At 38.8% G+C, this 25,869-nt stretch overlaps 2 protein-coding genes across 2 annotated transcripts; both read left to right on the forward strand.

Annotated features, from left to right (window-relative positions):
• Positions 1-2,817: 2,817 nt before the first annotated feature.
• On the forward strand, positions 2,818-5,189 carry LOC140015972 (uncharacterized). Its single transcript, XM_072068809.1, has 2 exons — positions 2,818-4,536; positions 4,938-5,189. The coding sequence occupies exons 1-2, from the start codon at positions 2,818-2,820 to the stop codon at positions 5,187-5,189; spliced, it is 1,971 nt and encodes a 656-aa protein (XP_071924910.1).
• Positions 5,190-14,343: 9,154 nt separating this feature from the next.
• LOC140015973 (uncharacterized) lies at positions 14,344-16,715 on the forward strand. The gene is made up of 2 exons (XM_072068810.1): positions 14,344-16,062; positions 16,464-16,715. The coding sequence occupies exons 1-2, from the start codon at positions 14,344-14,346 to the stop codon at positions 16,713-16,715; spliced, it is 1,971 nt and encodes a 656-aa protein (XP_071924911.1).
• The last annotated feature ends 9,154 nt before the right edge of the window (positions 16,716-25,869 follow it).

The raw sequence follows: 25,869 nt of genomic DNA on the forward strand, positions 1-25,869 counted from the left end.
TATATATTTACTACCATTATACCTTATTTTCATCCACTTGCACACAAATACCTTTATTTTCTCCATTGGCACACATGCACTTTCCTTACACACATGCACTTTTCTTACATTTGCACACTTGCACTTACATTTGTTTTTATTTTACTTGCTTTTGCACACTTACACTCATACTTGAGTCTTCATTTGCATTATTCATGACCTCTATGAGGGCTTTCCTTACTGGCCATCACAATTCATGTGGTTGGGACCAAAAAATCTCATAAGAGACATTTTAGATTTAGGATTGCATCTTTTTCATATCCATTAGTTACATCCAACATGCAACGCATATTTTGGGTAGAAGAATTAGGAAAAGTGGGGCTAAGTCACGCAACTAGCTTTGGCTAGGGTAAGAGAGTGCCTTAGGCTTTGCCTTTGCCTTCTCCCGTATCAAATGTGACCCCCGATCATTTTCTTTGGTTACGTAGATCTAAAATTCTTTAAAAAGGGTTTGTTTACTTTTCTTTCCAAAAATAAAAATCATTTTTTGGGTGACTTGGTACACCCTAACTCTATACCAAGTGGCGACTCCATTTTCCATTCAAAAAACCCTTTTTGAACTTTATTTGGCCAAACCGTCGCATTTCACAATCCCACGGCCTTTTATTTTTACTCTCACACATATATCCCACACACTACTTCACACCTTCAAAACGTGGGGCGCAACAGCTTGGCGACTCCACTGGGGATTTCCTAAATGGGTCTGAGCATTTGATCTAGCCATTCTTTTCCGTTTTCTACCCTTTTTATGCATAGCATTTGGATATTAGGGTTGCATTTTTCATTTTTAGAACCTTTTGCCTCGCGCGCATATCAAACTACCTCCTCACTCACGTATGTATGATTTGGTTGTTTGGATGTATGTTTTAGTTGTCTTATCTCGCGCTTTGCATTGCATTTGGGTGGGGGACATCACCTTAGAGTCTCGCGTTGGTTTTCGATCCCTCCCCTCCAAACGAGCACTAGCATACGTGCATATGCTTTATTTTTATCCCTCATTTATTTTTCTTTTAGTGGCTTGTCACGCCACTCCACCCTATTAGGATTAGGTGACCTACTTGGACATGTGATCGTGACACGACGTGTGCGTAGCATGATTCGAGGGGTCACTCAATCTTCCGCTTTAAATTTTGGGTTGATAGCCTTTAGTTTTTAGTCGAAGGTTGAGGATTATTTTTAGATTCACCCAGATATGTAGCCGTGACACGACGTGTGCGTAGCAATGTCTGGGGAATCGCTCGAGCCACCGACAAGGAACCTTGGGAGTGATGACCTTTGGTTTCCAAGTCTGAAGGCTCGGGGACCTAAGTTTATCGAGTCTAGATGCATTAGTGAACCTCAACCTCATGCATCCATATTAGAATTGCTTAGGATAGAGTCGACCTTATCCTAAATTAGGAACACTATTCACGAGGGGAGGGGTCCTACCCCTTTTTCCTTATTTATCTTTGTTGCTTTTTATATTATCTAAATTGTCCAACGTGTTATGTGATTATGTGTTGAACTAACTTTCCTTGTCTCTTGTCTTTTGCATTCACAAATGTTAGGAAATAAGAAGTCTGGCATGATCCTCTTTTAGGACCTACCCTTATCAATAGGTTATTGCACGTTTAAAAATTCTGGTATATTTATAAATTAATGGCATATCATTTTAGGCCTACCCTGACATACAAAGGGTCCCTTTAGGTCATAATATAATTGCATGTTTTATCACTTTAATAAACTGGCATCATGCATAAACTCTAGAAGGGAATGCCATTTAGGGATCCTGTGTTAGGAATAAACCACTTCGTGTCTCGGATACTTAATCCAAAGAGACTTGCACGTTTACATTTTGTACCATCCAAAGGGGTAGTGCACAAGGTAAGGTAGGATCCGATCTTTTCGAAAATGGTAAAGTAATTTTTGCACATTGGAATACGAGCGTCTAATAATCACTTTTGGCCATTTTGTCAACATTGGTAAAAATCCCTTGCGTAAAGGACATTAATTCGAAGAACTTCACAAATAATTCCTCACTATTGAGATGATAAATGAATTGAGGCCAAAATTTGATATTAGAAGGCTCATAGATTAATGCATCGCAATAAATTTTTGAAAATTACCAATGGGTGGACAATTCAACCCATTTTTGAATTTCCATCAATTCATTTGACCAATCTGGTCATTTTTGAATAAATAATCAAATTTCATTTAATACATTTGACCATTTTACCCTTTTTAAGGTAATCTGGTCGATTTTTGAATAAATCATCAATTTCAGCCTTTTCATTTGACTTGTTTATTTCTTTTTAGGGTTTAAATCTAAGGTTCATTGAATAAATTAGTCGAGACATTGCAATCCTTTCAAAAGCAGGCTCTTTTGCACATCATGCGTCAATCAAAGTAAGTAATCCATTTGGAACGTAGTCCTCATTTTTAGGGCAAATGTCTCTTCACTCCGATTGACCAAATTTTTCAAATCATTTTTTTTCACTCAATCAGTTGATCGGATTCATCAAGGTATGGTATAGTGCCTACCTCAGAGGATTGCATTCTCATGTTAGGCCTACCCTTGGCACTAAAAGGGTCCCCCAATAGGACATGCATCCAAATTACTTTAATTATTACTAACTCCTGTCTTTTTCTTTTCCTTTTTCTTTTTTGACAACAGTCAATCAAGAAGGGCATCTAATAGGGGTTTTCCTACGTTCTCAGGTAGTAATTACAAATATTGCTACATGAAGAAGCCCCATTATTACCCGATCACATAGCCGAGCTTCAAGAGATAGTGTAAACATGAGTACCCATCCCGAATCATCTGATAGGCCTGCAACAACATCAGCGACTAACTTAGCAAATCTGGGAGCTCAACTGAGCGAAGTTCTAAACCGATTTAATGAACTAAGCATTGAAATGATGGCCCAACGGCGCGTGATCGACCAATTGGTCACTGGGGGTGCTAGCGGTGAGCAACAACACGAACCCTTACCCCCCGGCCAATCTGAACCAATACTCTTACCTTATACTCAAGCCTCTGTTACTTCACAAGTCATAAACCCATCGGAGGAAGCTTTTACTTATCCCACTCATGGCCCACAACCTACTTATGTACCTCACATCCAAATTAACCCTTCTCATGCCCAAATCCCCCAGAATTATCCGCCAATCACTATGAGCATGCCATTTGAACCTCAAGGACCACATTATTACTCCACCGCTGAGCCATTCACCTTAGATACCGCCGCCCAAGGGAAGGCTGAAGCTGGGGAATCATCCGCACCGGTTGATAAGAATTTGCTAAAAAGATTGGATAAGTTTGAGGAGTTCATAAGGAAAAATCAAGGTCTGAGCAAACAAGGAAGTCTAGACTACAACGATCTGTGCCTATTTCCGGATATGCAATTGCCAATGGGTTTCAAAGCGCCCAAATTTAGCAAGTACGATGGAACTGGCAATCCCAAAACACACCTTCGGATGTTCGCAAACAAACTTGGAAAGCCGATAGATGATGAGAATTTACCTGTACGTTTATTTCCCGAGAGCCTAGAAGGCGACGCGTTGGATTGGTATTCCAATTTGAAGCCTGAGGATATGAGATCTTGGATGGATTTGTCAACTGCTTTTATGAGGCAGTACAAATACAATTGCGAGCTTGCTCCAACGAGGGCCACACTTGAGGGGACTAAAAGAAAACCATCTGAGGACCACAAGACGTACGCGAAGAGATGGAGGAAATTGGCCGCCAAGGTGGAGCCTCCTATGACTGAAAACGAGATTGTTCGCACGTTCATCAAAGCTCATGACCCGCCTTACTTTGAGAAGATTTTTCGAATGACCGGGTGTTCCTTTGCCGAAATTGTCAATAAATTGGAAGAATTTGATGAGTTTGTGAAGGCCGGAAAAATTGTTAGTGTGTCAACATTGAAGATGCAACTAGAGACTCTGCAAGGCCAGAATGACAGTGGGAAAAAATCCCAATCTAAGGGAAAAGAAGAGGAAACTGCTTTTGTTGGGGATCAGGGCCCCTCGGCCAGACCTAGATTTTCAAACCGCCTTGCTTATTCATCACCCTATCCATACTACCCAAACTCCCGTCCTATCCACCATACTACCATTAACCATTCTCGACCTCGACCAAATTATCCAAATGTACTCACACCACCCTTTCAAAATCCTCAACCAAATCTCCAAACTAGACCTCGCCCTTCTTTTAACCCAAGACCTATTCCACCCCCTAGCCCAAATTACTACTACCAACAAACCAGTGACACCCAAAATTCAACGTCACACCGAACCTTCACCAATCTAAGTCGGCCTGTTGACCAATTATATGAGCAATTGAAAGCTGTCGGGAAAATTGGTGTTATACCTCCTAAGATCTATTCTAAGCGCTTTCCTTCTGACTATGACCCTCAAGCAGTCTGCGCTTATCATTCTGGAGCTCCCGAGCATTCCACCAATGATTGTCGGGCATTGAAACATGAAATCCAGGATATGATCGAATTCGGAGAAATAGTGCTAAGGAAAAAGGGTGAACAGGGACAGAGCATAAGTACAAATCCCTTTCCCGAACACAAGGACGCCTTTGAGGCATCCACCCCCAATGAAGAAATTTGAGAATCCTGGAAGGGGCTGAATTAGTGAGATTCCTCTCCCTTGAAGGGAGTTTCGATAAATTTGGGGAGTTGTTTTGGTTAAAACCAATGAAAATCGTTCATACGCGTGTCTTTTGTTTAACTATGTTTTTTGTAAATAGTTTTCAATCAAGTGACTGCTAAAGACACGTTTCATGAATATTAAGTTTGGTTTTTGTCTGAAAATTCAATAAAATGTACAGTTTTATAAATTGTGACTTACACATTCTTTTCAGATGGCCAAGAATAAAATCGTCTGACCCTTTGGATATCACTGTTCAGAAATTTGATGGCAGCGATCTCACGAATGTGAATTTGAATTTCAAAATGAAAGGAGTAGGGGAAGAGACATTCAAAAATGTTTCAAAGAAGCCTGAATGGAGTAAAAGAAGTTCAAGCAGAATCAGGATCGAGATTAGGAATAAGAAGCAGTTAAACACTGTCCATCATGGTCAATATGATCGAAAGGATTGGTCTATGATTACGCTTAAAGGGTCAAATCAGGATCATTCAGACGAGAAGGCAAAGCATTAAGGTGGTTTTCGTCAGTACAAAATGAAGCCAAAAGGAGAGTTTGCCGCGAATTGGTAAGGTGCTCTTATCATCAAAAAGGTATCGCCTGATGGAGCACTTGTTCCCTCAATCAATCAATTCGGAGATGTGTAAGAAATTTTCATCTGATAAATGAAAGTTTTCTTTTAGAGTTAATGCGAAGAATGGAATGAAAGTCAGGCTCTCTTCTTTTTCCATTAAGACATTATATTCCTAGTTATCCCTTTTGAGCCTTCAGAATAGATCATTTCGTTTGGCAACCTCTGAGAATCGCAAATCCCACACTGGGGCAAATTTAGTTTTGAAAGAAGAGAAAAAGAGAGAAAACCCCACACTGGGGTAAATTCAATTTTTTAAGGAAAGTCGAAAGTAAAGGAAATGAACAAAAGAAAGCTTCAATTAAAAATAAACTGGAGCAAATTTTTAAAAAGTTGAAAGATGAATGAAAAAGGAAGAAAATGAAAGAAAAGAGAACCTCATTTGAGAATAAATTGGGGCAAATTTTGATTTAACCCTAAAATAGGGTTAACATGGAAATGCGATCTCAGATCATTTAAACCACTTTTTGAAGTCTGCCTTCAAGCCTTAACCTTTCCTAGCACCTCACCCGACCCCATTACAAAAGCCAAAAAGTCCTGGCTTCCATTCTTGGCATCACCTCTTTTAAAGAAATTTTCTAAGTCACATGGTAAATGATGTCAATACGCCTTCACTCATGTTGTAAAGGAAGGGGTTGTCGCATTGATGCCATTATTTCTTAAAACACATTTTTGAGTTGATAAAGGCTATTGGCAAGATTTGTTCATCAGGTGAAAATTCGAAAAGGGCACCTTTGAAAAGAAAAGGAAAAAGAAAAGAAGAAAAGAAAAAAAAAACAACAACAACAACAACAAAACAAAACAAAATGAAGAAAAAAAGAGCCAAAAGGGGGAGTAGCCTTAGTGAAAACTTGAAAGGGCGCTAAGGTAGAGTTTCATGAGGAAAAGTGAGGGTGGAATTAGAAACCTGGTGATTCGATTCATTTGGGATTCCTCCTCGCATTGTGGTTCTTCTGTTGCCGACATTGAACTCAGGGCGGATGATATCTAAAGGGTCAAGCGTGGCATTTTGTTTAAAGTCGGAATACTTTGGCTTTTCAAGCATAAATTGTCGAATTTATAGATTCATTTCTTTAAAATTAATTTTCTTTCAATAAAAAATAAATGATTGTTTTCATGTTACAGAAATTTTCATCATCTGTTGTGTAAATAGAATATTCTTTCATCAGTTTCATAGTCTTATTTATCTCTTTAGGTTCATCAGATGGCAATCCCCCTGATTTATTGAAAATCCCTGGATACCAAGGGCCTTATTAGCATTGGAAGTCAATGGAATTTGATCAGATCACAGAGCATAGTTGAGTTTTCGAAGTATCAAGGGGAAAACATCAAAGTACTCATGTTTACACATTTCTTCAAGGAGGAATTGATCGAATGATGGTGGCATTACTTGTTCTTTCTTTTACAGGTTCATACGCGTTTCAAAGGACGAAACTGGGGCAACTTTTTGAACTGAGGAACGTCGCCCAAGAATTCTTATATGACTGAGGGATTCGGACCAAAGAAGAAGTGAATCAAAGTTTGAGCAACCCTGCCATAATGCAAATCAAATGATCGGTTGCACAATAAGTGGTGGAGACTGAGGCTAAAAAAAAAAAAATCTTGAAAAGTTTCTCCCGAACGAAAAGGAAAAAACGGGAAACATAAAAAATCATTTTCAATATCAGATTTTAAATTCTTGTTGGCGAATTTCAACTTCCGCTGCGCACCCTTCTATCTCCCCCTCTTGACAATCACGCTTAATTTCTTGACAAATTGAATGGCGAGATTGGATCTTATCCTACTGATCCCAAATATCACGTTGGGCCTGGATTTCGTGCCGCCAACATTTCCAAAGATCACGTTGGGCCTGGATTTCGTGCCGCCAACATTCCAACATCACGTTGCCGCCAACATTCCAAAGATCACGTTGGGCCTGAATTTCGTGCCGCCGCCGACATTCCAAATATCACGTTGGGCCTGGATTTCGTGCCGCCAACATTCCAAATATCACGTTGGGCCTGGATTTCGTGCCGCCGACATTCCAACATCACGTTGGGCCTGGACTTTGTGCCGCCAACATTCCAAATATCACGTTGGGCCTGGATTTTGTGCCGCCAACTTCACAAATGTCACATTGGGTCTGGATTTTATGCCGCCAACATCACCAACATCATGTTGGGTTTGGATTTTGTACCCCCAATTAAGGCAGGATCGGGTTTAATCCCACTGACCAATTCATCACACTGGGACAAGTCTTTGGATAATTTTTGAGCAAGTCTTATACAGTTTCTTCATACATATCAGCATTTCTTTTATTTTGCCACTAAACATGGATTAGTCCCACTAGTGAGCACTTAAATTTTGTTCGGGTCAGTCCCATGATTTAAATTTTGTTCGGGCCAGTCCCATGATTTAAATTTTGTTCGGATCAGTCCCGTTTTAAATTCCTGTTCGGGTCAGTCCCGTTTTAATTTCCTGTTCGGGCCAGTCCCGTTTTAAAATTCCTGTTCGGGTCAGTCCCGTTTTAAATTTCTTGTTCGGGTTAGTCCCGTTGTAAATTCCAGTTCGTTGGAATCATTTTGCGGCCAAATAACACAGGTAAGTATTTGGTGTCTACTTCTGTGTCTCAAGTTTTTTCAAAACTCAAACAAAGAGGGGCAAACTGTAGACACCAAATTTTAGCTTATTCATTTTTTGTTTTAGTAATAACTATTATCTATTTTTTGTTTTAAGGCACCTTTTAGCATTTTATAGCATTTTAGATTATTATTATCTATTATTTTATTTTTAGTTTTTATTTCGTATTAGTTTTGCCCTCTTGGCCATTTATCTTTATTTTTATTAAGATTTTTTAGCATAAAATTTGTCAAAAAGAGAAAATTATTCTTTAAAAATATGTTTTGTTTCCTTTTACTATTTATTGATTAAAAACAAAGGGAAAAGTGAGCCGCACATTGCAGCGCATGAATATCATTTTCAGGAAGAAAATAGGGCTAAGGGATCGGATGGCTGAAATATTGGTTGGAAGCCCACCCTTCATCCTCACCTTTGAGGTGAGGGTTTAGGGGTTGGAAGTTCCTATAAAAAGGAAAGAAACAGCCGAGAGAGAGGGGAGGGGTTTTGGAAATGACGGCTGAGATATTGGAGAGAGGACTGGGGTCGTGAGAGGACGGCAAAAAGAAAGAAACCAGAAGATTTTTGTGACGGCTGAAGTGAGAGTAGGAAAGGGGAGAGAGCCCGTGACAACTGAAAATCTAAAGCGGAAAAAGAAGGAAAAGATATAGAGTGAGCTTGGGAGGCAACGGTGGAGAAAAGCCAGAAAAACTTGTTGGCAGCTGAAGGGGGCGGCTGAAGAAAGAATTCTGGAAAGAAAAAGAGAGGCGGTGGATGAAAAAGAACGGGGTTTGACAGATCTACATACTTTCACTGGCGGTTTCTTTCATCAAGGTTGCATCAGATCTCGTTGGGTTTTCCGGGAAATTCGATCATCCTTCAAGGTAATCCTTTCTTTCATCCTTTCCCGCCTGTGCATCATTGGCCTCTGTAACCAAGAGTTTCGTTGCTTGTTTTTTGCTTTCACGTCATTTTCTTGTTCATGCGTTGTTCATTCAAATTTGGGCTCCATACTTCGAGTCCTGTGTTATGATGAGTCTTGAATTCTTTTTGTGTAGAAGATTCTCCATGTTTTTAGTTGGTAGCAAACCCAGTAGATGACAGGATTTTTCTCTTCAAATCTGCATGACTTTTATTCTGTTTTTCTTGCGTTCTTTGTCTGGAATTAAGAGATGACAAAGAAGCTCACTGATTTGGGTTTCCTTGTTAAGGACTTATGAATAAAAGGTGTTTGCTTGCTTCCATTCGTGAACCTGGAGAGATGTTCGCTGAGTGTGTTCAGTTTTTTTTTGCCCGTTTTTTGACCACAAAGCTATGGTTTGGGCCTTAGGTTCTTATCTGGCGAGTTTATTTGGAAGTTTCGGTAGGAGGTTTAAAGTATTTTTGTTTGTGTTTTGATAAGCTGCATTTTTGCAGCAGTAGGTTGTCGAATTAGTTCCTTAGCACTTGCGTAGGAAACTCGATGGAAGTTTAGACCTTTTTGGCATATATGGCTGCTGTTCATTTTAGTTTCTGTTTGTTTTAATGCTTTGAAAACAGTTTTCGATATCTTAAGATCACTCACAAGGTTTGAAAATTGTCTGATGAGCCTGTTTGTCGGACTTCAGAATGCTTAGAGTTGCGCATAAAATTTGCTGCAACAAGCTGAAAGCCTTTGGCTTGTTGCAGCGGCATGGATCAAATTCTGTTTTCCTCTTTCGCTGGTTTAAGTTTTGAAGCTTACGATTTCCTTGGTCTTTGGCTAAGTGTGTCCTGGACATGTTTGCTGCGAGTTTATATTTTTCTCTGTTGTAGTTTTACATTCTGTTGCATCATGAAGTGTCGGATACCTGTAATGTCTTCTTGTTGCATGTTTTTCTTTAGTGTTTCAGGTTGTATTTCTCCACTTTCTTTTGATATTAGTCAATTCAAATGCTTTGCCACAATTTTGCAATATGGATTCGTGTCTCATGTAGTCGATAGCTGATAGGTGAGGTCTTAGTATTAGATGAATCTGGTCTGCATGATGAAATGGAAAGAAAAGCCGCGGCTGAAAACTTGCAGCAAACTTGGAAGCAAAAGAAAGCATGTTTCATTTTTAGTTGCAGAAGTTTAAGTCTCACGTAACTTGCATGGATTTGCATGAAATAATTCTTTGAAAATTACACTTTGGCCCCAAGTCTCCCTTTGTTTTACTATGGCCCAAGTAATTGAAAAATCCATCAAATCGACCCTTCAATTTTCTTTTTTCCTTTCAATTAGGCCCCAACTTTGCGAACATGGATGTTTAAGTTGTTTAAATGCTTTAATACTTATGTGATTATTTGTGATTACTTGACCTTTTCTTGCTCCTGGACCTTTAGAGTTCCTAAAATGTTTCAATTGGCCTTGATTGATTGATTAATGGTTGCTATTGGGTCTTTAGTCATTTTGATATTTTAGAAATTTGATCAATGATTCACTTTTGCTTGGAAATTATGCATTATTTGATCATTTTTAAGTTACAATTGAAGAAGGATTCGATAATTTTGTGGATTCAAATTGGCTTATTTACATTTTTTCACTAAATTGGTGCATTAATTCTTTGTTTTGATGATTTTTAGCCCAAGTTATCCCTTTCTTTGGTGACTTTAACCCAAGTTAAGTCGTGTTTACTTTACTAACATCATAAACGGGGAGGTATAATTTCTTTTATCCCTTTTTGTCTCTCTCCTATGTGATTCAACGTGCTAAGTGAGAATTGCATGTCTACTTTGCTTTCCTTGCCTTTCTTTAATTTCTTTCATTTATTTCATTTACTTTTACTTTTATTAAGTTATTCTTTTATGGGGTATGTGTACACCTCTTGGCTTGTAATAGATAGGGCTTGGAGAGCAATTTTATCCATTTTTCCCCTTCCCCTTATTTTTTAGTTAGCAAATGTAATATGTTCATTACTTGCTTTTGTTGCTATGTGTTAATTTGCTTTATTAGGCTCTTGCATTTAGTCGAGCATGCTAAGTGTTATGTGCTACGTGTTTATAGATGATTTGTATGTCTACTTGCTTTCTATAGTCGTAGATGAATATGATGGATGAATGTACGTCACCACACTAGTCCAACGCTAGTTATGGCTCATTGTCCCATTTTCCACTAGTCCAACGCTAGTAGGAATTCATAGAAAGGGCTAGTCCAATGCTAGACCCAATAGGCCGTCCCCTCTCGTTAGTACATACTTGCATGTTTCACTACATTTCATACATTTTTCTTAGTTTTTTTTTAGCATTTGGCATGCCCCTCCAACCTTTTCCCTTTCATTTTAGGTTTTTGCATCCTCATGCTAGTTATAGGGTACATTTGCTTGAGAGTCCCCTTTTGGTAAGGGAAACGAGCGAGTGTGGCTACAAAATAGCTTTAGCACGCTAGTTCTTCCTTCTAATCAAAGGGAAAATTAAAATCGTGAAGTTAGAAGTCATTCCCGTACCCGACTTGATGTATTCCTCTAGGTTCATATACTCTCATTTTTATCATATCACTTCCTCACTTTTTTATCCACATTTTCTCACTACTTATATTTTTTCTCAATCCACATGCCATGTTCGCACATTTTTCTTCTTTTCCTATCACTTACTTATTTTTCTACCTCACAAATTGCACCCAATTGCACTTATATATTTACTACCATTATACCTTATTTTCATCCACTTGCACACAAATACCTTTATTTTCTCCATTGGCACACATGCACTTTCCTTACACACATGCACTTTTCTTACATTTGCACACTTGCACTTACATTTGTTTTTATTTTACTTGCTTTTGCACACTTACACTCATACTTGAGTCTTCATTTGCATTATTCATGACCTCTATGAGGGCTTTCCTTACTGGCCATCACAATTCATGTGGTTGGGACCAAAAAATCTCATAAGAGACATTTTAGATTTAGGATTGCATCTTTTTCATATCCATTAGTTACATCCAACATGCAACGCATATTTTGGGTAGAAGAATTAGGAAAAGTGGGGCTAAGTCACGCAACTAGCTTTGGCTAGGGTAAGAGAGTGCCTTAGGCTTTGCCTTTGCCTTCTCCCGTATCAAATGTGACCCCCGATCATTTTCTTTGGTTACGTAGATCTAAAATTCTTTAAAAAGGGTTTGTTTACTTTTCTTTCCAAAAATAAAAATCATTTTTTGGGTGACTTGGTACACCCTAACTCTATACCAAGTGGCGACTCCATTTTCCATTCAAAAAACCCTTTTTGAACTTTATTTGGCCAAACCGTCGCATTTCACAATCCCACGGCCTTTTATTTTTACTCTCACACATATATCCCACACACTACTTCACACCTTCAAAACGTGGGGCGCAACAGCTTGGCGACTCCACTGGGGATTTCCTAAATGGGTCTGAGCATTTGATCTAGCCATTCTTTTCCGTTTTCTACCCTTTTTATGCATAGCATTTGGATATTAGGGTTGCATTTTTCATTTTTAGAACCTTTTGCCTCGCGCGCATATCAAACTACCTCCTCACTCACGTATGTATGATTTGGTTGTTTGGATGTATGTTTTAGTTGTCTTATCTCGCGCTTTGCATTGCATTTGGGTGGGGGACATCACCTTAGAGTCTCGCGTTGGTTTTCGATCCCTCCCCTCCAAACGAGCACTAGCATACGTGCATATGCTTTATTTTTATCCCTCATTTATTTTTCTTTTAGTGGCTTGTCACGCCACTCCACCCTATTAGGATTAGGTGACCTACTTGGACATGTGATCGTGACACGACGTGTGCGTAGCATGATTCGAGGGGTCACTCAATCTTCCGCTTTAAATTTTGGGTTGATAGCCTTTAGTTTTTAGTCGAAGGTTGAGGATTATTTTTAGATTCACCCAGATATGTAGCCGTGACACGACGTGTGCGTAGCAATGTCTGGGGAATCGCTCGAGCCACCGACAAGGAACCTTGGGAGTGATGACCTTTGGTTTCCAAGTCTGAAGGCTCGGGGACCTAAGTTTATCGAGTCTAGATGCATTAGTGAACCTCAACCTCATGCATCCATATTAGAATTGCTTAGGATAGAGTCGACCTTATCCTAAATTAGGAACACTATTCACGAGGGGAGGGGTCCTACCCCTTTTTCCTTATTTATCTTTGTTGCTTTTTATATTATCTAAATTGTCCAACGTGTTATGTGATTATGTGTTGAACTAACTTTCCTTGTCTCTTGTCTTTTGCATTCACAAATGTTAGGAAATAAGAAGTCTGGCATGATCCTCTTTTAGGACCTACCCTTATCAATAGGTTATTGCACGTTTAAAAATTCTGGTATATTTATAAATTAATGGCATATCATTTTAGGCCTACCCTGACATACAAAGGGTCCCTTTAGGTCATAATATAATTGCATGTTTTATCACTTTAATAAACTGGCATCATGCATAAACTCTAGAAGGGAATGCCATTTAGGGATCCTGTGTTAGGAATAAACCACTTCGTGTCTCGGATACTTAATCCAAAGAGACTTGCACGTTTACATTTTGTACCATCCAAAGGGGTAGTGCACAAGGTAAGGTAGGATCCGATCTTTTCGAAAATGGTAAAGTAATTTTTGCACATTGGAATACGAGCGTCTAATAATCACTTTTGGCCATTTTGTCAACATTGGTAAAAATCCCTTGCGTAAAGGACATTAATTCGAAGAACTTCACAAATAATTCCTCACTATTGAGATGATAAATGAATTGAGGCCAAAATTTGATATTAGAAGGCTCATAGATTAATGCATCGCAATAAATTTTTGAAAATTACCAATGGGTGGACAATTCAACCCATTTTTGAATTTCCATCAATTCATTTGACCAATCTGGTCATTTTTGAATAAATAATCAAATTTCATTTAATACATTTGACCATTTTACCCTTTTTAAGGTAATCTGGTCGATTTTTGAATAAATCATCAATTTCAGCCTTTTCATTTGACTTGTTTATTTCTTTTTAGGGTTTAAATCTAAGGTTCATTGAATAAATTAGTCGAGACATTGCAATCCTTTCAAAAGCAGGCTCTTTTGCACATCATGCGTCAATCAAAGTAAGTAATCCATTTGGAACGTAGTCCTCATTTTTAGGGCAAATGTCTCTTCACTCCGATTGACCAAATTTTTCAAATCATTTTTTTTCACTCAATCAGTTGATCGGATTCATCAAGGTATGGTATAGTGCCTACCTCAGAGGATTGCATTCTCATGTTAGGCCTACCCTTGGCACTAAAAGGGTCCCCCAATAGGACATGCATCCAAATTACTTTAATTATTACTAACTCCTGTCTTTTTCTTTTCCTTTTTCTTTTTTGACAACAGTCAATCAAGAAGGGCATCTAATAGGGGTTTTCCTACGTTCTCAGGTAGTAATTACAAATATTGCTACATGAAGAAGCCCCATTATTACCCGATCACATAGCCGAGCTTCAAGAGATAGTGTAAACATGAGTACCCATCCCGAATCATCTGATAGGCCTGCAACAACATCAGCGACTAACTTAGCAAATCTGGGAGCTCAACTGAGCGAAGTTCTAAACCGATTTAATGAACTAAGCATTGAAATGATGGCCCAACGGCGCGTGATCGACCAATTGGTCACTGGGGGTGCTAGCGGTGAGCAACAACACGAACCCTTACCCCCCGGCCAATCTGAACCAATACTCTTACCTTATACTCAAGCCTCTGTTACTTCACAAGTCATAAACCCATCGGAGGAAGCTTTTACTTATCCCACTCATGGCCCACAACCTACTTATGTACCTCACATCCAAATTAACCCTTCTCATGCCCAAATCCCCCAGAATTATCCGCCAATCACTATGAGCATGCCATTTGAACCTCAAGGACCACATTATTACTCCACCGCTGAGCCATTCACCTTAGATACCGCCGCCCAAGGGAAGGCTGAAGCTGGGGAATCATCCGCACCGGTTGATAAGAATTTGCTAAAAAGATTGGATAAGTTTGAGGAGTTCATAAGGAAAAATCAAGGTCTGAGCAAACAAGGAAGTCTAGACTACAACGATCTGTGCCTATTTCCGGATATGCAATTGCCAATGGGTTTCAAAGCGCCCAAATTTAGCAAGTACGATGGAACTGGCAATCCCAAAACACACCTTCGGATGTTCGCAAACAAACTTGGAAAGCCGATAGATGATGAGAATTTACCTGTACGTTTATTTCCCGAGAGCCTAGAAGGCGACGCGTTGGATTGGTATTCCAATTTGAAGCCTGAGGATATGAGATCTTGGATGGATTTGTCAACTGCTTTTATGAGGCAGTACAAATACAATTGCGAGCTTGCTCCAACGAGGGCCACACTTGAGGGGACTAAAAGAAAACCATCTGAGGACCACAAGACGTACGCGAAGAGATGGAGGAAATTGGCCGCCAAGGTGGAGCCTCCTATGACTGAAAACGAGATTGTTCGCACGTTCATCAAAGCTCATGACCCGCCTTACTTTGAGAAGATTTTTCGAATGACCGGGTGTTCCTTTGCCGAAATTGTCAATAAATTGGAAGAATTTGATGAGTTTGTGAAGGCCGGAAAAATTGTTAGTGTGTCAACATTGAAGATGCAACTAGAGACTCTGCAAGGCCAGAATGACAGTGGGAAAAAATCCCAATCTAAGGGAAAAGAAGAGGAAACTGCTTTTGTTGGGGATCAGGGCCCCTCGGCCAGACCTAGATTTTCAAACCGCCTTGCTTATTCATCACCCTATCCATACTACCCAAACTCCCGTCCTATCCACCATACTACCATTAACCATTCTCGACCTCGACCAAATTATCCAAATGTACTCACACCACCCTTTCAAAATCCTCAACCAAATCTCCAAACTAGACCTCGCCCTTCTTTTAACCCAAGACCTATTCCACCCCCTAGCCCAAATTACTACTACCAACAAACCAGTGACACCCAAAATTCAACGTCACACCGAACCTTCACCAATCTAAGTCGGCCTGTTGACCAATTATATGAGCAATTGAAAGCTGTCGGGAAAATTGGTGTTATACCTCCTAAGATCTATTCTAAGCGCTTTCCTTCTGACTATGACCCTCAAGCAGTCTGCGCTTATCATTCTGGAGCTCCCGAGCATTCCACCAATGATTGTCGGGCATTGAAACATGAAATCCAGGATATGATCGAATTCGGAGAAATAGTGCTAAGGAAAAAGGGTGAACAGGGACAGAGCATAAGTACAAATCCCTTTCCCGAACACAAGGACGCCTTTGAGGCATCCACCCCCAATGAAGAAATTTGAGAATCCTGGAAGGGGCTGAATTAGTGAGATTCCTCTCCCTTGAAGGGAGTTTCGATAAATTTGGGGAGTTGTTTTGGTTAAAACCAATGAAAATCGTTCATACGCGTGTCTTTTGTTTAACTATGTTTTTTGTAAATAGTTTTCAATCAAGTGACTGCTAAAGACACGTTTCATGAATATTAAGTTTGGTTTTTGTCTGAAAATTCAATAAAATGTACAGTTTTATAAATTGTGACTTACACATTCTTTTCAGATGGCCAAGAATAAAATCGTCTGACCCTTTGGATATCACTGTTCAGAAATTTGATGGCAGCGATCTCACGAATGTGAATTTGAATTTCAAAATGAAAGGAGTAGGGGAAGAGACATTCAAAAATGTTTCAAAGAAGCCTGAATGGAGTAAAAGAAGTTCAAGCAGAATCAGGATCGAGATTAGGAATAAGAAGCAGTTAAACACTGTCCATCATGGTCAATATGATCGAAAGGATTGGTCTATGATTACGCTTAAAGGGTCAAATCAGGATCATTCAGACGAGAAGGCAAAGCATTAAGGTGGTTTTCGTCAGTACAAAATGAAGCCAAAAGGAGAGTTTGCCGCGAATTGGTAAGGTGCTCTTATCATCAAAAAGGTATCGCCTGATGGAGCACTTGTTCCCTCAATCAATCAATTCGGAGATGTGTAAGAAATTTTCATCTGATAAATGAAAGTTTTCTTTTAGAGTTAATGCGAAGAATGGAATGAAAGTCAGGCTCTCTTCTTTTTCCATTAAGACATTATATTCCTAGTTATCCCTTTTGAGCCTTCAGAATAGATCATTTCGTTTGGCAACCTCTGAGAATCGCAAATCCCACACTGGGGCAAATTTAGTTTTGAAAGAAGAGAAAAAGAGAGAAAACCCCACACTGGGGTAAATTCAATTTTTTAAGGAAAGTCGAAAGTAAAGGAAATGAACAAAAGAAAGCTTCAATTAAAAATAAACTGGAGCAAATTTTTAAAAAGTTGAAAGATGAATGAAAAAGGAAGAAAATGAAAGAAAAGAGAACCTCATTTGAGAATAAATTGGGGCAAATTTTGATTTAACCCTAAAATAGGGTTAACATGGAAATGCGATCTCAGATCATTTAAACCACTTTTTGAAGTCTGCCTTCAAGCCTTAACCTTTCCTAGCACCTCACCCGACCCCATTACAAAAGCCAAAAAGTCCTGGCTTCCATTCTTGGCATCACCTCTTTTAAAGAAATTTTCTAAGTCACATGGTAAATGATGTCAATACGCCTTCACTCATGTTGTAAAGGAAGGGGTTGTCGCATTGATGCCATTATTTCTTAAAACACATTTTTGAGTTGATAAAGGCTATTGGCAAGATTTGTTCATCAGGTGAAAATTCGAAAAGGGCACCTTTGAAAAGAAAAGGAAAAAGAAAAGAAGAAAAGAAAAAAAAAACAACAACAACAACAACAAAACAAAACAAAATGAAGAAAAAAAGAGCCAAAAGGGGGAGTAGCCTTAGTGAAAACTTGAAAGGGCGCTAAGGTAGAGTTTCATGAGGAAAAGTGAGGGTGGAATTAGAAACCTGGTGATTCGATTCATTTGGGATTCCTCCTCGCATTGTGGTTCTTCTGTTGCCGACATTGAACTCAGGGCGGATGATATCTAAAGGGTCAAGCGTGGCATTTTGTTTAAAGTCGGAATACTTTGGCTTTTCAAGCATAAATTGTCGAATTTATAGATTCATTTCTTTAAAATTAATTTTCTTTCAATAAAAAATAAATGATTGTTTTCATGTTACAGAAATTTTCATCATCTGTTGTGTAAATAGAATATTCTTTCATCAGTTTCATAGTCTTATTTATCTCTTTAGGTTCATCAGATGGCAATCCCCCTGATTTATTGAAAATCCCTGGATACCAAGGGCCTTATTAGCATTGGAAGTCAATGGAATTTGATCAGATCACAGAGCATAGTTGAGTTTTCGAAGTATCAAGGGGAAAACATCAAAGTACTCATGTTTACACATTTCTTCAAGGAGGAATTGATCGAATGATGGTGGCATTACTTGTTCTTTCTTTTACAGGTTCATACGCGTTTCAAAGGACGAAACTGGGGCAACTTTTTGAACTGAGGAACGTCGCCCAAGAATTCTTATATGACTGAGGGATTCGGACCAAAGAAGAAGTGAATCAAAGTTTGAGCAACCCTGCCATAATGCAAATCAAATGATCGGTTGCACAATAAGTGGTGGAGACTGAGGCTAAAAAAAAAAAAATCTTGAAAAGTTTCTCCCGAACGAAAAGGAAAAAACGGGAAACATAAAAAATCATTTTCAATATCAGATTTTAAATTCTTGTTGGCGAATTTCAACTTCCGCTGCGCACCCTTCTATCTCCCCCTCTTGACAATCACGCTTAATTTCTTGACAAATTGAATGGCGAGATTGGATCTTATCCTACTGATCCCAAATATCACGTTGGGCCTGGATTTCGTGCCGCCAACATTTCCAAAGATCACGTTGGGCCTGGATTTCGTGCCGCCAACATTCCAACATCACGTTGCCGCCAACATTCCAAAGATCACGTTGGGCCTGAATTTCGTGCCGCCGCCGACATTCCAAATATCACGTTGGGCCTGGATTTCGTGCCGCCAACATTCCAAATATCACGTTGGGCCTGGATTTCGTGCCGCCGACATTCCAACATCACGTTGGGCCTGGACTTTGTGCCGCCAACATTCCAAATATCACGTTGGGCCTGGATTTTGTGCCGCCAACTTCACAAATGTCACATTGGGTCTGGATTTTATGCCGCCAACATCACCAACATCATGTTGGGTTTGGATTTTGTACCCCCAATTAAGGCAGGATCGGGTTTAATCCCACTGACCAATTCATCACACTGGGACAAGTCTTTGGATAATTTTTGAGCAAGTCTTATACAGTTTCTTCATACATATCAGCATTTCTTTTATTTTGCCACTAAACATGGATTAGTCCCACTAGTGAGCACTTAAATTTTGTTCGGGTCAGTCCCATGATTTAAATTTTGTTCGGGCCAGTCCCATGATTTAAATTTTGTTCGGATCAGTCCCGTTTTAAATTCCTGTTCGGGTCAGTCCCGTTTTAATTTCCTGTTCGGGCCAGTCCCGTTTTAAAATTCCTGTTCGGGTCAGTCCCGTTTTAAATTTCTTGTTCGGGTTAGTCCCGTTGTAAATTCCAGTTCGTTGGAATCATTTTGCGGCCAAATAACACAGGTAAGTATTTGGTGTCTACTTCTGTGTCTCAAGTTTTTTCAAAACTCAAACAAAGAGGGGCAAACTGTAGACACCAAATTTTAGCTTATTCATTTTTTGTTTTAGTAATAACTATTATCTATTTTTTGTTTTAAGGCACCTTTTAGCATTTTATAGCATTTTAGATTATTATTATCTATTATTTTATTTTTAGTTTTTATTTCGTATTAGTTTTGCCCTCTTGGCCATTTATCTTTATTTTTATTAAGATTTTTTAGCATAAAATTTGTCAAAAAGAGAAAATTATTCTTTAAAAATATGTTTTGTTTCCTTTTACTATTTATTGATTAAAAACAAAGGGAAAAGTGAGCCGCACATTGCAGCGCATGAATATCATTTTCAGGAAGAAAATAGGGCTAAGGGATCGGATGGCTGAAATATTGGTTGGAAGCCCACCCTTCATCCTCACCTTTGAGGTGAGGGTTTAGGGGTTGGAAGTTCCTATAAAAAGGAAAGAAACAGCCGAGAGAGAGGGGAGGGGTTTTGGAAATGACGGCTGAGATATTGGAGAGAGGACTGGGGTCGTGAGAGGACGGCAAAAAGAAAGAAACCAGAAGATTTTTGTGACGGCTGAAGTGAGAGTAGGAAAGGGGAGAGAGCCCGTGACAACTGAAAATCTAAAGCGGAAAAAGAAGGAAAAGATATAGAGTGAGCTTGGGAGGCAACGGTGGAGAAAAGCCAGAAAAACTTGTTGGCAGCTGAAGGGGGCGGCTGAAGAAAGAATTCTGGAAAGAAAAAGAGAGGCGGTGGATGAAAAAGAACGGGGTTTGACAGATCTACATACTTTCACTGGCGGTTTCTTTCATCAAGGTTGCATCAGATCTCGTTGGGTTTTCCGGGAAATTCGATCATCCTTCAAGGTAATCCTTTCTTTCATCCTTTCCCGCCTGTGCATCATTGGCCTCTGTAACCAAGAGTTTCGTTGCTTGTTTTTTGCTTTCACGTCATTTTCTTGTTCATGCGTTGTTCATTCAAATTTGGGCTCCATACTTCGAGTCCTGTGTTATGATGAGTCTTGAATTCTTTTTGTGTAGAAGATTCTCCATGTTTTTAGTTGGTAGCAAACCCAGTAGATGACAGGATTTTTCTCTTCAAATCTGCATGACTTTTATTCTGTTTTTCTTGCGTTCTTTGTCTGGAATTAAGAGATGACAAAGAAGCTCACTGATTTGGGTTTCCTTGTTAAGGACTTATGAATAAAAGGTGTTTGCTTGCTTCCATTCGTGAACCTGGAGAGATGTTCGCTGAGTGTGTTCAGTTTTTTTTTGCCCGTTTTTTGACCACAAAGCTATGGTTTGGGCCTTAGGTTCTTATCTGGCGAGTTTATTTGGAAGTTTCGGTAGGAGGTTTAAAGTATTTTTGTTTGTGTTTTGATAAGCTGCATTTTTGCAGCAGTAGGTTGTCGAATTAGTTCCTTAGCACTTGCGTAGGAAACTCGATGGAAGTTTAGACCTTTTTGGCATATATGGCTGCTGTTCATTTTAGTTTCTGTTTGTTTTAATGCTTTGAAAACAGTTTTCGATATCTTAAGATCACTCACAAGGTTTGAAAATTGTCTGATGAGCCTGTTTGTCGGACTTCAGAATGCTTAGAGTTGCGCATAAAATTTGCTGCAACAAGCTGAAAGCCTTTGGCTTGTTGCAGCGGCATGGATCAAATTCTGTTTTCCTCTTTCGCTGGTTTAAGTTTTGAAGCTTACGATTTCCTTGGTCTTTGGCTAAGTGTGTCCTGGACATGTTTGCTGCGAGTTTATATTTTTCTCTGTTGTAGTTTTACATTCTGTTGCATCATGAAGTGTCGGATACCTGTAATGTCTTCTTGTTGCATGTTTTTCTTTAGTGTTTCAGGTTGTATTTCTCCACTTTCTTTTGATATTAGTCAATTCAAATGCTTTGCCACAATTTTGCAATATGGATTCGTGTCTCATGTAGTCGATAGCTGATAGGTGAGGTCTTAGTATTAGATGAATCTGGTCTGCATGATGAAATGGAAAGAAAAGCCGCGGCTGAAAACTTGCAGCAAACTTGGAAGCAAAAGAAAGCATGTTTCATTTTTAGTTGCAGAAGTTTAAGTCTCACGTAACTTGCATGGATTTGCATGAAATAATTCTTTGAAAATTACACTTTGGCCCCAAGTCTCCCTTTGTTTTACTATGGCCCAAGTAATTGAAAAATCCATCAAATCGACCCTTCAATTTTCTTTTTTCCTTTCAATTAGGCCCCAACTTTGCGAACATGGATGTTTAAGTTGTTTAAATGCTTTAATACTTATGTGATTATTTGTGATTACTTGACCTTTTCTTGCTCCTGGACCTTTAGAGTTCCTAAAATGTTTCAATTGGCCTTGATTGATTGATTAATGGTTGCTATTGGGTCTTTAGTCATTTTGATATTTTAGAAATTTGATCAATGATTCACTTTTGCTTGGAAATTATGCATTATTTGATCATTTTTAAGTTACAATTGAAGAAGGATTCGATAATTTTGTGGATTCAAATTGGCTTATTTACATTTTTTCACTAAATTGGTGCATTAATTCTTTGTTTTGATGATTTTTAGCCCAAGTTATCCCTTTCTTTGGTGACTTTAACCCAAGTTAAGTCGTGTTTACTTTACTAACATCATAAACGGGGAGGTATAATTTCTTTTATCCCTTTTTGTCTCTCTCCTATGTGATTCAACGTGCTAAGTGAGAATTGCATGTCTACTTTGCTTTCCTTGCCTTTCTTTAATTTCTTTCATTTATTTCATTTACTTTTACTTTTATTAAGTTATTCTTTTATGGGGTATGTGTACACCTCTTGGCTTGTAATAGATAGGGCTTGGAGAGCAATTTTATCCATTTTTCCCCTTCCCCTTATTTTTTAGTTAGCAAATGTAATATGTTCATTACTTGCTTTTGTTGCTATGTGTTAATTTGCTTTATTAGGCTCTTGCATTTAGTCGAGCATGCTAAGTGTTATGTGCTACGTGTTTATAGATGATTTGTATGTCTACTTGCTTTCTATAGTCGTAGATGAATATGATGGATGAATGTACGTCACCACACTAGTCCAACGCTAGTTATGGCTCATTGTCCCATTTTCCACTAGTCCAACGCTAGTAGGAATTCATAGAAAGGGCTAGTCCAATGCTAGACCCAATAGGCCGTCCCCTCTCGTTAGTACATACTTGCATGTTTCACTACATTTCATACATTTTTCTTAGTTTTTTTTTAGCATTTGGCATGCCCCTCCAACCTTTTCCCTTTCATTTTAGGTTTTTGCATCCTCATGCTAGTTATAGGGTACATTTGCTTGAGAGTCCCCTTTTGGTAAGGGAAACGAGCGAGTGTGGCTACAAAATAGCTTTAGCACGCTAGTTCTTCCTTCTAATCAAAGGGAAAATTAAAATCGTGAAGTTAGAAGTCATTCCCGTACCCGACTTGATGTATTCCTCTAGGTTCATATACTCTCATTTTTATCATATCACTTCCTCACTTTTTTATCCACATTTTCTCACTACTTATATTTTTTCTCAATCCACATGCCATGTTCGCACATTTTTCTTCTTTTCCTATCACTTACTTATTTTTCTACCTCACAAATTGCACCCAATTGCACTTATATATTTACTACCATTATACCTTATTTTCATCCACTTGCACACAAATACCTTTATTTTCTCCATTGGCACACATGCACTTTCCTTACACACATGCACTTTTCTTACATTTGCACACTTGCACTTACATTTGTTTTTATTTTACTTGCTTTTGCACACTTACACTCATACTTGAGTCTTCATTTGCATTATTCATGACCTCTATGAGGGCTTTCCTTACTGGCCATCACAATTCATGTGGTTGGGACCAAAAAATCTCATAAGAGACATTTTAGATTTAGGATTGCATCTTTTTCATATCCATTAGTTACATCCAACATGCAACGCATATTTTGGGTAGAAGAATTAGGAAAAGTGGGGCTAAGTCACGCAACTAGCTTTGGCTAGGGTAAGAGAGTGCCTTAGGCTTTGCCTTTGCCTTCTCCCGTATCAAATGTGACCCCCGATCATTTTCTTTGGTTACGTAGATCTAAAATTCTTTAAAAAGGGTTTGTTTACTTTTCTTTCCAAAAATAAAAATCATTTTTTGGGTGACTTGGTACACCCTAACTCTATACCAAGTGGCGACTCCATTTTCCATTCAAAAAACCCTTTTTGAACTTTATTTGGCCAAACCGTCGCATTTCACAATCCCACGGCCTTTTATTTTTACTCTCACACATATATCCCACACACTACTTCACACCTTCAAAACGTGGGGCGCAACAGCTTGGCGACTCCACTGGGGATTTCCTAAATGGGTCTGAGCATTTGATCTAGCCATTCTTTTCCGTTTTCTACCCTTTTTATGCATAGCATTTGGATATTAGGGTTGCATTTTTCATTTTTAGAACCTTTTGCCTCGCGCGCATATCAAACTACCTCCTCACTCACGTATGTATGATTTGGTTGTTTGGATGTATGTTTTAGTTGTCTTATCTCGCGCTTTGCATTGCATTTGGGTGGGGGACATCACCTTAGAGTCTCGCGTTGGTTTTCGATCCCTCCCCTCCAAACGAGCACTAGCATACGTGCATATGCTTTATTTTTATCCCTCATTTATTTTTCTTTTAGTGGCTTGTCACGCCACTCCACCCTATTAGGATTAGGTGACCTACTTGGACATGTGATCGTGACACGACGTGTGCGTAGCATGATTCGAGGGGTCACTCAATCTTCCGCTTTAAATTTTGGGTTGATAGCCTTTAGTTTTTAGTCGAAGGTTGAGGATTATTTTTAGATTCACCCAGATATGTAGCCGTGACACGACGTGTGCGTAGCAATGTCTGGGGAATCGCTCGAGCCACCGACAAGGAACCTTGGGAGTGATGACCTTTGGTTTCCAAGTCTGAAGGCTCGGGGACCTAAGTTTATCGAGTCTAGATGCATTAGTGAACCTCAACCTCATGCATCCATATTAGAATTGCTTAGGATAGAGTCGACCTTATCCTAAATTAGGAACACTATTCACGAGGGGAGGGGTCCTACCCCTTTTTCCTTATTTATCTTTGTTGCTTTTTATATTATCTAAATTGTCCAACGTGTTATGTGATTATGTGTTGAACTAACTTTCCTTGTCTCTTGTCTTTTGCATTCACAAATGTTAGGAAATAAGAAGTCTGGCATGATCCTCTTTTAGGACCTACCCTTATCAATAGGTTATTGCACGTTTAAAAATTCTGGTATATTTATAAATTAATGGCATATCATTTTAGGCCTACCCTGACATACAAAGGGTCCCTTTAGGTCATAATATAATTGCATGTTTTATCACTTTAATAAACTGGCATCATGCATAAACTCTAGAAGGGAATGCCATTTAGGGATCCTGTGTTAGGAATAAACCACTTCGTGTCTCGGATACTTAATCCAAAGAGACTTGCACGTTTACATTTTGTACCATCCAAAGGGGTAGTGCACAAGGTAAGGTAGGATCCGATCTTTTCGAAAATGGTAAAGTAATTTTTGCACATTGGAATACGAGCGTCTAATAATCACTTTTGGCCATTTTGTCAACATTGGTAAAAATCCCTTGCGTAAAGGACATTAATTCGAAGAACTTCACAAATAATTCCTCACTATTGAGATGATAAATGAATTGAGGCCAAAATTTGATATTAGAAGGCTCATAGATTAATGCATCGCAATAAATTTTTGAAAATTACCAATGGGTGGACAATTCAACCCATTTTTGAATTTCCATCAATTCATTTGACCAATCTGGTCATTTTTGAATAAATAATCAAATTTCATTTAATACATTTGACCATTTTACCCTTTTTAAGGTAATCTGGTCGATTTTTGAATAAATCATCAATTTCAGCCTTTTCATTTGACTTGTTTATTTCTTTTTAGGGTTTAAATCTAAGGTTCATTGAATAAATTAGTCGAGACATTGCAATCCTTTCAAAAGCAGGCTCTTTTGCACATCATGCGTCAATCAAAGTAAGTAATCCATTTGGAACGTAGTCCTCATTTTTAGGGCAAATGTCTCTTCACTCCGATTGACCAAATTTTTCAAATCATTTTTTTTCACTCAATCAGTTGATCGGATTCATCAAGGTATGGTATAGTGCCTACCTCAGAGGATTGCATTCTCATGTTAGGCCTACCCTTGGCACTAAAAGGGTCCCCCAATAGGACATGCATCCAAATTACTTTAATTATTACTAACTCCTGTCTTTTTCTTTTCCTTTTTCTTTTTTGACAACAGTCAATCAAGAAGGGCATCTAATAGGGGTTTTCCTACGTTCTCAGGTAGTAATTACAAATATTGCTACATGAAGAAGCCCCATTATTACCCGATCACATAGCCGAGCTTCAAGAGATAGTGTAAAC

The sequence above is a fragment of the Coffea arabica genome, chromosome 10c, assembly GCF_036785885.1.
Source record: "Coffea arabica cultivar ET-39 chromosome 10c, Coffea Arabica ET-39 HiFi, whole genome shotgun sequence".
Taxonomy (NCBI): Eukaryota; Viridiplantae; Streptophyta; class Magnoliopsida; order Gentianales; family Rubiaceae; genus Coffea; species Coffea arabica.

Bases quoted from the DNA above. Each gene is read 5' to 3' on its own strand.
- LOC140015972 (XM_072068809.1), top strand. From the start codon at position 2,818: ATGAGTACCCATCCCGAATCATCTGATAGGCCTGCAACAACATCAGCG. The intron at 4,537-4,937 runs GTGCTAAGGAAA...ATCACTGTTCAG, and splicing joins TGATCGAATTCGGAGAAATA to AAATTTGATGGCAGCGATCT.
- LOC140015973 (XM_072068810.1), top strand. From the start codon at position 14,344: ATGAGTACCCATCCCGAATCATCTGATAGGCCTGCAACAACATCAGCG. The intron at 16,063-16,463 runs GTGCTAAGGAAA...ATCACTGTTCAG, and splicing joins TGATCGAATTCGGAGAAATA to AAATTTGATGGCAGCGATCT.